The following is an 11,643-nucleotide window of genomic DNA, read 5'->3' as shown; positions in this document are numbered from 1 at the left end:
AAAGATTTTTATGATATATAAATATTTATGCTTCATTAGTCATGTTTTATCATATTCTGCGTATATTATATACTCATAAACTATAATTTTGTTGTTTGTATCAGTCGTAATCTGAACAATTTTTATACTATCATAAATTTAGAAAATTCATAGACATCATTTTTTCCATTTAGTTTGTTAATTATATTTATGTTTTCATGTATCATCTTAATCATCAATTTTAATCTTAATCATCAATCATAATTCTAATCATTAATTTTTTTCTATTTTGTATATAAGTATAAAGATGTTTATATACATTATGTTATGTGTTTTTTATTAATTCAATAATAATTATCTTTTTTTCAAATAAGACTGTTTATTATGTTATATTCGTAAAAATAAATTTTTTTTATCATTTATAAATATTTATGTTTCATTAGTCATTACCCTAACATATTTGACGTATATCATATATTCATTACTATAATTTTATTTTTTGCATCAGTCATAATCTGACAATTTTATATTATGATAAATTATGAATATAAATTATTGTATTTTTTTTATGTTCTCAGTCATTAGCGCACAACATGCGGGTTTAATCTAGTTTGTTACATTTCAGGATACTAAAAAATTTGGTAAACTTCATAATATGATAACAGAATTTTATTGAAATCTATTTAATAGAAAGAAGAATTATATATGAACCATCAAATAACTATTGGAGGAGCAATAATGGCTTCAAAACATAAATACTCAAGATACACCTTACAAAGGTAAAAACATAACTATAGAAAATAGTACGACGTTTTTACTTCAATTTGTTTGTTTATCTTCAATATCCCACAATTAATTTGTAACGGAAAAAACATATGTGCATGCATGCATGTTTCGATCACGATGATGTCCGGATTACAAAATATAATCTTGTTTATTGAGGCGATAAGCGTGGTATATGCCTTGACGTTTATCACATTTTTGTTGGATGGCGTGGATGGTAGAAGTATTATCACCCTAAATCCACCGGACGGTAGTACTTTCGATGATGCATCTTTTCTTAGTTCAAAGATCGCAGCTGAAAAAACGATAATAGTCGACGTTAATGGACAAGGAAATTTTATATCTATACAAGATGCCATTGATTCGATTCCTAACGGCGATCAAGATTGGGTCATCATTCATGTCAGAAAAGGAATTTACAGGTGATATGTATTATGTATATATACACCGTAGTTATAATAAATAATATACGTACTATAGTATGTGAATTAACATTCATGATCTTAATATTTTGATATTATCAATTAAGGTTTGTTTGCTAATTAAAGCAGGCTTCTAATATATTCTATTTTTCTAATTAATATTTAACAAATAATTATCCTCTCCATCTCATTTTAATTGTCCTAATTTGACTTTTAAAGTCTCTTTCTTTTAATATTCACCTTAAATATTTACGTTTGCATCATTAGGTAATTGATGAAAGTTATATGGATGAAAAATACATCTAAAACCAAATCTATTTATATATTTTGTATCAATTGTTATATAATACATATAAAAATATTTATGGTCAAACTTGGATAAAAAAAATTTTAAAAGTCAAAATAAAACACTTAAAATGAAAAAGAAGAAGTAAAATGATTAATTAATACTCGTATAAAGCTATTATTGAATGATAAAATAATATTATTATAGGGAAAAAGTAACAATTCCTAGAGGAAAATCCCATATTGTGTTAATGGGAAGTGGAAGGACTAAAACAAGCATTGTTTGGTCACAAAGTTCTGAAAATAATTATGAATCTTCGACCTTCAAAGTGGAAGCATCTGATTTCATTGGGTTTGGTATAAGTTTCAAAAACGATGCGCCCACAGGGATTGCTAACACCTCACACAATCAGTCTGTAGCCGTATATGTTGGCGGAGACAAAGTTGCATTCTATAGCTGTGGATTTTATAGCACTCATAACACCCTTTTTGATAACAAAGGTCGACATTACTATGATGGATGTTACATTCAAGGTGCCATCGATGTCATTTTTGGTCGCGCTCGTTCCATATTTCATGTATTAACTAACTATCGATCGACTGGTATATATATATGGAGGAAGTGAGTATGAGGTTGTCTCACAACCAACTTGAGTAAAAAACCCTTACATCTTTTTTTTTATTCCATTAAAATCATGGGGCCATCATTTATTCATTATACAAAAGATAATTAAAAATATTATGTGAGGGGTTTTTCCATCCAATTTGGGTGTGTGACAACCCCACACTTACTTTTCTATATATATATATATATAGGGAAATGATTAATCCTCCTAACAAAATAGCCTAAAGATCCTCCTAACTATTGGATTATGACATGTGGAAAAATCAATAGGCAAGATTAGGAAAGAAAATCAGTGGATACAACATGTCAACTTCTTAGAGTGTTAAGAGGATTTCTAAGCTATTTTGTTAGGAGGATTAGTCATTTGATATGTTATGTTATATAGTATATAAACAAATTTATACAATAATTAATTGGTACATATGCATGTGCATATAGGAATGTGAGATATTTGTGATAGCCGATAAACGAATTGAGATTCAAGGGTCGGTGACCGCTCACAGCAGAACAAGCCCAAATGAAAACACCGGTTTCGTGTTCAGTAATGGGAGAGTTTATGGAATTGGACATGCTTTCTTGGGTCGGCCTAATGGTGATCATTCTCGAGTCATCTTTGCAAACACTTATCTGTCTAAGACCGTAACACCTCAAGGATGGACCGACTGGAACCATCATGGCAGTCTACAGTACGTATCTATATATATCTAATTATCTTCTTTCTTCCTGTTACGTATATATACGTTCGATATATATGATCGTATGTCTATATTATATATTTCTAGAAGAATTAATGTTTGAAATCAAGACTTAATCAATCTTTATATATACGAGCTAAGTATCTACTCTAATATATGAATTAGTACTAATTATAAATATTTACCTTGGATATGTTGATTAAAACTACTAGGAATCTATACCACGCTGAATACAATTGCCAAGGGCCGGGATCTAGTACAGAGGGGCGAGCTCCATGGCTGAAGAAACTAACAGAGGAAGAAGTCGCACCTTTTTTGTCTTTAGATTTCATCGATGCCAAGAAGTGGTTGATAGCCGGACAATCCCATCGACAACGACGGACATGATTGATCCATGCATATCTATCAAATCTATCTATCAGACGCACTGCACTCAATATATATTGATTAATTAATAGTACGAGTAATATTTAGTGTTTCTAAATAAAATAAAGTAAGTATTATAGTTAGGAAATAAAACAATATGTTTTTCTTTATTGAAAATCATTAAATAAATCGATGTGTTTTATGAAAATTATCGCGAATTTATATATATATATATTAGTCTTAATACCCTTACGATATACAATGGTTATATAGATTATATCATACAGAAATTTGAATATGTCTCATACATGATACGTGAATATAAAATAAATTGTAATTAAAGTAAACCGATTATCGAAGTTAAATTATAATAAATAGTAATGATAAATATAATATATGTTTAGTTAGAGTTTTGAATTTACCTTAAATTTTAAAATCACATCAAAATCGAAACTTGTAAGCATAATGGATGGCGGCAAATAGTGTTCTAATTTCAGATCTTAAATTTAAAATTTTGAAATATTCATTTAATAACTTATTATTATTATAAGTAATATAAGTAATAGGAGTTGAAGAATTTGGTAAGAAAAAATGAACAATTTATTAATGAGAAAAAGGTCGATCATTATAAATTCTTTTGTATTAATATAAGCCAAAATTTAAATAAAGTTTAATTATAAGTCTAATAACAAATTTTTTATATACAATTAAAAAAAATTATTTAATAAAATAAATAAATTAAAGGGAAACATGTATTACGCCACGTGTCATTTTAAGAATATTTTAATATCGTTTTAGTTTATTGGTAGATAAATATATTTGTAATTTATATATTTGATGGATCAAGAGAATAGAGATAATTACATTGTAATTTAATATAAAATAAATTATTTATACATGGATATGTATCTATCGGTTGAGTAAATCGATTGAGTAAATCTAGCATACATGCACATACCATGCATATTTAATTCAATAGTTAAATCATATGTATGTTTTAATATGGTTTCCTATTAAAATTCATATACGGCTATAGGGTTACATAACTTTATTAAAATAATAAAGAATTTATTAATTGTATGACTTTTTTAATTTAATAAATATGATTAAAAAAACATTTATCGTTTTAATATAACGTCATGTGTCATTCAAAGAAGGATATGTTTTAGTTTATTGGTAAAAGTGCATTTGTGCATTATAGGTTTTTGAGATGAAATATAGCAAAAGTGAGCTAGCTGGAGTATTTTTATGAAGCAATTGATGACTCGATGTTTGCGTTACGAGAAGCTACTTATTAGGATCAAGAATTAATTCATGGGCTCGGCAAAAGACTAAGAAGTATATATATGATGAGCTATCACTTTGGTGGGGTGGTAGAGGCTTTGTACTCTTGGGGAAAATATCAAGGTTCAAACCTTGACAATGGTGTTTCTTGGTGTATTTAAATAAGGTAGTGTTAGTTTAAAATTTGCTTTTTTCAAAAAATAAAAAATAAAAAATATGGGTTCTAGTTGACCATGAGGTGCATATGGTCATTTGGACGTGAATAACGAGCTTGGCCCAACAACAAGAAATAGAATGGCCCAACTATAATTAATTTTGGTGCTTTGGAGGGGCTCGATCCAAAAAGAAAAATAAAGAGGGCCACCGCCTTTTTAATCTCGAAGAAAAGATACAAATTCTAGAGGATATAATACATTCTGGAGGAGGTTTTCGAGGAGGGCAGCAAGTGGGCAGCCGCCTAAAAGGTGTGTGTGCGTGAGGTTCTAAAGGCACAGGAAATTCGAAGACCAAAAGATCTTTTAGGTGAAATTCTTGCGTACTGTTGGACCAAGGTTTAATAATTATTGTCTTTAGTTTCATCCGACTTTTGGTGTAACAATGAATTATTGTAATTTAATCCTTATTTTGTTCTTGTTAATCTAGTTATGTGCTAGTTTGTTTATCATCTACTAACATCAAATGATACAATAGATGATGATTGTTTGTACGTCAAACCGAGATTAGGATGAAAATGGGGTGATGAGTGTTTTAGAGTTGTTCGTTAACGATTCTCCAAAAAGGTAGGGTTCTAGCCTATCTACGCCAATCGAACAAGATGAAGGTGATATACGTATGATTGTATGTGTGTGATATGATGCCCCTTGAAGGTCTTTTGATCTCTTATTTATAGAGGAAAATGGTTTGGTGCCATTTTGGACTTTTTCCCTAGGTTTCCTAGGCCCCCGGTTTTCGTTAACCATTTCCTAAATTATCTCCTTGTAAAAGCGGAGTTGAATCTCTTTATTTATGGGTGATTAGCTCATTTCCTTTTTATCTTATATAGATGTCTGATATTCCTTTTTGCCGCAGCGCATCCTGTCGATGCTGTGGGCGGCAGGCTCTGCGTATCGCAGGAGGGATATACTATCAATGATGGTTGCACTATTTTTATAACTAAAGTCAATTTAATTAAACGTTGTGTCGCGATATTAATATATTTAATCCTTGCTATTTATTATTGAATTGTTGGTTATGTATGCATGCTTTTAATGGTATTATTTGTATATTTACATGATTATGATTGTCTAAGGTTTAAATAGTTGGCTTTATGACATGGACTGGTAAAGAATAATTCAATAGTAATAGGATTAAACATGTTAACGGATTGGTAATTCGGTAGACATAATTGTTATCTAAATAACCAAAACAAATAATTGATTAGGAAAGTTATGAAAGGCGTCTTGGGGTACCGGTCTTAGTAATGGAACTAGTTAATTATGGGGATTGAATAAAGTAACGAACTTGACGGGTACGGGGTGAGTCTTTATTTAGTTCTCGATTATAAGTCAACATATTTGAATTGGTTTTTCAATTAAATGCAACCTGAATTTGTAGTGTCATGGATTCGAGGTAGATGACCTCTTAATATTTTTGTTTATAACAAGCTCTTTCAGATTAAATCTTCGGAATTACTAACTCATTTAATTTCTTACAAACTAACTTTCCAAAGCAAAGTGACGTTGGGTCATTAATGATCAAGTGGCTGAGAATATCATTATTCCACATAATAGCTGGCAGATAATAAATGTTAACCAAGAGGGAAACCTTATTGAGAACTGATTTATAAAACTAGATTTCAAGTTCCCATTTCCTTAGCATTATAGGAATGTCATTAAATAACCAAGGCCCATTCTCAAACACATGCAATTGACCCTGTTCAGACTTGAACTTAAACAAAAAGAAATCCTGGTCATTCAGTATCACATTCTCCAAACCAAATTTTTTCCATAAGCGATTGGCATGAAATTGCACAAATGGAAAGGCAAGACGTTTACTGATGAAATGACCTACTCCACACCTCTTAAAGGTGTTTACGGTTTTATCTATTTGAAGGTACCAAAAGAAAACAACAGAGCTAATTCAACATTATGCTGCTAATACCAATGAAGTAAACACTAAACTGATAGTACTTTTTCTCCAACATTTTCTAATGTATGTGCACTCCTCTTGACTTACATAATCATGAGTATTTTTTGTTCAACCTTCTAAAATTTAGGTCTCTCAGGAAGCTCTTTCTTTGATAAGAATGATACGGGTTAATGGAACAGAACTAAAAGAAGAGGAAAGGCAAGAGCCTGACTTTGCAAAAAGCTTGCTCAAGGTGTCTTGTAGCATCTGAAAACCGCATTGGCAACCGAGAGGATAGACTGATCCCTCTTCATTCAGTTATTAAGGCAAATGAACCATCAAACCTTTTGCTGTCAAAACTTAGATCATTCCTGATATGGTTAATTTTAGAAAATTGTTTTTATGTTTAATTTTAGAATTTTAAAATAACTTGTAGTTGTATAAAACACATTGTTTTGATATATATGAAATTTGCTCTTTTGTTATTTGTGTATTTATTTTTATTATGAGATTAATTGTTATTTAATATGTGGATATTAGTTATTTTATAAAAAAAATATTTTTCAACTTCCAACCTAAACCCTAAGCTACATTCTAAAAACCCGGGAAAATCTAAATCTCAAATGCTAAACCCTAAAATGCTAAAGCCTACAGAAAAGGGACAGATGTACACGGTACGCTTAAGGGTTTATCGTTTAAAGTCGTAGGGTTTCATTTAACCCTACAACTTCAAACCCTAAACCTTAAGCTACATTTTTAAACTCGGGAAAATCTAAACCCTAAATGCTAAACCCTAAAATGCTAAAGGCTAAAGGAGGGGGCGGATGTATACAATACGCTTAAGGGTTTAGGGTTTGAAGTTGTGGCTAACCCTACGACTTCAAACCATAAACCCTAAGCTACATTCTAAAAACCCGGGAAAATCTAAACCCAAATGGCTAAAATATATGGGCCAACGGACCAATAGTCTTTACATATCTGATGAAGATTACATATTTGATGAAGATTAAAATGCTAGAGTGGGCCAAAGGCCCAATATGCAAGGTGTTTCTAATACGAAACACATTGTGTTTCGGTTCAGGTAGTTCCTGCAATAGCCACACACAAGATGTTTCAAGTCCAAAACACATTGTGTTTTGTTTCGAGAAATCATAAATGGTCATACACAAGATGTTTCAAACCCTAAACCCTAAGCTACACAGTAAAACCCGAGGGGAAAGCTACATTCTAAAACCCAAAAATGATAAAGGCTACAGGAGGGGGACGGGTATATACGGTACGCTTAAGGGTACCCTACAGCTTCAAACCCTAAACCCTAAGCTACACAGTAAACCCTAAAGGAAGCTACATTCTAAAACCTTAAAGGCTAAACCCTAAAATGCTAAAGGCTACAGGAGGGGGACGGGTGTATACGGACGCTTAAGGGTTTAGGGTTTGAAGTCATAGGGTTAGCCGAGGCTAACCCTACGACTTCAAACCCTAAACCCAAAGCTACATCGTAAAACACGAGGGGAAAGTTACATTCTAAAACCCTAACATCTAAACCCTAAAATGCTAAAGCCTACAGATGTATACGGTACGTTTAAGGGTTTAGGTTTGAAGTCGTAGGGCTAAACCTACAACTTCAAATCCTAAACACTAAGCTACATTGTAAAACCCGAGGGGAAAGTTGCATTCTAAAAACACTGGAAAATCTAAACCGTAATGGCTAAAATATATGGGCCAAAGTCCAAATAGTCTTTACATATCTGATGAAGATTACATATTTGATGGAGATTAAAATGCTAGAGTGGGCCAAAGGCCCAATACGCAAGGTGTTTCTAATACGAAACACATTGTGTTTCGGTTCAGGTAGTTCCTGCCATGGCCATATACAAGATGTTTCAAGTCCATAACACATTGTGTTTTGGTTTCGACAATTCTTAAATGGCCATACAAAAGATGTTTCAAATCCAAAACACATTGTGTTTTGGTTTTGAAAATTAATAAAATGATCATACACAAGATGTTTCAAATCAAAAACACATCGTGTTTTGGTTTCGAGAATTCATAAAATGGCTATACACAAGCCAAAACACATTGTGTTTTGGTTTCGAGAATTTATAAATGGCCATACACAAGATGTTTCAAATCCAAAACACAGTGTGTTTTGGTTTCAATAATTCATAAATGGCCATACACAAGATGTTTCAAATCCAAAACACATTGTGTTTTGGTTTCGAGAATTCATAAAATAGCCATACACAAGATGTTTCAAAACCAAAACACATTGTGCTGCGGTTTCCAGTAGTATTACTAAAGAAGCAGAAGTTGACATATGAAATAAAAACTTAAAAGAAAGTATCCATTCCTACAAAATCTGCAAACGACCAATTTAAAACAATTACATCCAACAATTTTCTAAATCACCGTACTATACAGCTCAACTAATTATTGGGCTCAAACCGATCAAAAAAAGGTTCTATCTAGAATGCAAAAGCAATAAACATGAGTACAAAATGATTTTAAACAAATTCAAAAAATAATATCACTAAATTTTTCATTGGTTGATATCTTTTTGAGCTTCAATAACAAGGCCTCTCATTTCATCTTTGTCATAAATACCGTCATAACTACCGATGAAGTCCATTACTTTTTTGCCCATCCGCTGTAGCTTGGTTTCCAGATCTTCAAATGGGTTACCAGACTCATCAACTCTTACTTAAGTTTCTTGTTCCTTCAATTAATAAACATCATAATTCAACCAATTGCAATGCAAGAATAAGAATTACTACCATTATTCGTTCATATTAATAAACATCTAGTTCATGAAATGTCTTATATAATAATAGCATTAGTAATAATAATAATAATAACAATAACAAAATGACATAAGCGAATCTGTAATGCATTCCAACATATACCAAAAGCTGAAAACAAAACCAATATCCAAACAAAAACCAGAGCTACAAATGAAACGGTTATGAAATGTTCAGTTTGAAAAGAGACCCAATCTTAAAGCTTTTCCCAAGAGTGTCTACTCCTATGCATAATCCCCTAACTCACCTAGAATCCTACATTTTAGTAGACTGAACAGCAAGTGAAGTAAAACACAAAGCAAATAATTATTGTAAATAAGTACCACTTATGTAAAAAGCACAACTGCAATGTTCTTTGTCAACGATTGAAACAGTTGCCAATAAATACCAACTAAACAAATCAAAACACAATCACACATACAACTGAACCGCAATGAGAAAGAAATGTCAAAGACCAGAACTATCTAGCTTACCAGCACCCAAGACCATAACCAGACACAAAACTGCAATACTAATCAGTCCCTTTTTTTGATACTAGTTACTATTCTAAGACTGCAACATAGCAAAGGCTTTCCTATTTTCAAATGCATAGTAATTAATACCACACCGAAATTGAGATGTAAATAACTGTTAAAAAGCTACGTATAGAACGGAATTGGAGACATACTTGGCTCGAGCCTTGCCCTTAGGAAGTACTGTTGGATCTCGGACAGGTTTCGCTTTCCAGGCTTCATTAATCTCCACCTATATTACATACATACATTTAACGAATTTTCATAACGTAAGCCAAAAAAACAAAAATGGAAAACAGAAAAGGGGATCTGAGAACGCACGACAAGACGGGTCACATCCTATGTAAATAAACAAGAAATGCAGTAATTAGTAACAGAACATATAGAACACAAACGAATTCTTCAAATACAGACTCACCATAGAAAAGTTTAACTTTCCGCTCGTATACAATAGACTCCACCTGAGAATCGATAACATCGTGTTATGAATATAACAGAATTTAGAGAGAGAAGATGTGAATTTCACACACAAAACTGACTTTATTCATTACACATATACAATATATATACACACAGTGCCATAACCGTCATCTAACAACCTTACTTTCCTTTAGACAATATCAGTCCCTCGAGTTGTCTATTTTACAGTTCATACCCTCAACTCTATTTTGCCATATTATTCCATTTATTTCTATTTAACATGCAACAATACCCTCCGGTTCTAAACAATTTTTCCCTCAAAATTGAAAAGTGGGGAATCTGCACTGCATTTCATCAAAAAATTCCCAGGTAGCTTCTGTCATTGGCAATCCCTCCCACTGAATCAGCACCTTAACAACACCTTTGCTTCCTTTCTTAACAATGCCTCTGTCCAGCACTGCTTTAGGTTGTAATAGAAATCTGTGACCTTGAGGTAAAGGAGTTGGTGTGGGTAGCAACCCATGAGCTTTCTTCAGTAATGACACATGAAAGGTGTGATGAAATTGAGCTTCTTTAGGAAGATCCAGTTTATAAGCAACCTTACCAATTCGATGTAGAACTAAGAAGGGCCCAAAAAATTTAGGAGAGAGCTTCCTGTTTGAATGTGTTTTAAGAGTCTTCTGAGCAAAAGGGTGCAGTTTGACATACACCCAATCTCCAACCACAAATTCTCTATCAGTTCTCTTGATATCACTGAACTGCTTCATTCGATTTCTTGCCATATCTAACTTCTTTTTAAGTTGTTGTAACATGATTTCCCTGTCCCTGTACAACTCCTTCACTGCCTGTACAGCAGTATCATCTGCAATATATGGGATGTGAATATTTGGTTTGATACCAAATAAAGCCTCATGTGGAGTCATCTTTATTGCTGAATGCCAAGTAGTGTTGTACCACCATTGGGCCAAAGGTACCCATTTGACCCAATTTAGGGGAGCATCCATACACATACATCTCAAGTAAGCTTCCAAGCAGCGATTCAAAACTTCTGTTTGACCATCAGTCTGAGGGTGGTAAGATGATGATAATGCCTGTTCCACTCCCTACAACCTCAAAAATTCTTTCCAAAAGTTGCTAACAAAAGTTGGATCTCTATCAGAAACAATGGTTAGTGGGCAACCATGAAACTTAAAGATGTTATCCAAGAACACCTGAGCTACTGAGGCAGCAGTAAAGGGGTGTGCCAACGGAATGAAATGGGCATATTTAGTGAGCCTATCCACCACAACAAAGACTGTTTCTTTCCCTTGAACCTTAGGTAGGCCTGAAATGAAGTCCATTGAGATGTCAGTGAAGATGGATCTTGGA

At 32.6% G+C, this 11,643-nt stretch overlaps 1 protein-coding gene across 1 annotated transcript; it reads left to right on the top strand.

Moving 5' to 3' along the window:
• The first annotated feature begins 792 nt into the window (after positions 1 to 792).
• On the top strand, positions 793 to 3,216 carry LOC122583948 (probable pectinesterase 67). The gene is made up of 4 exons (XM_043756318.1): positions 793 to 1,184; positions 1,678 to 2,047; positions 2,533 to 2,780; positions 3,002 to 3,216. The coding sequence occupies exons 1-4, from the start codon at positions 865 to 867 to the stop codon at positions 3,174 to 3,176; spliced, it is 1,113 nt and encodes a 370-aa protein (XP_043612253.1). The 5' UTR covers positions 793 to 864; the 3' UTR covers positions 3,177 to 3,216.
• Positions 3,217 to 11,643: the final 8,427 nt, after the last annotated feature.

This window comes from Erigeron canadensis, chromosome 9, assembly GCF_010389155.1.
Source record: "Erigeron canadensis isolate Cc75 chromosome 9, C_canadensis_v1, whole genome shotgun sequence".
NCBI lineage: Eukaryota > Viridiplantae > Streptophyta > Magnoliopsida > Asterales > Asteraceae > Erigeron > Erigeron canadensis.
This window is presented reverse-complemented; position numbering and strand designations above follow the sequence as displayed.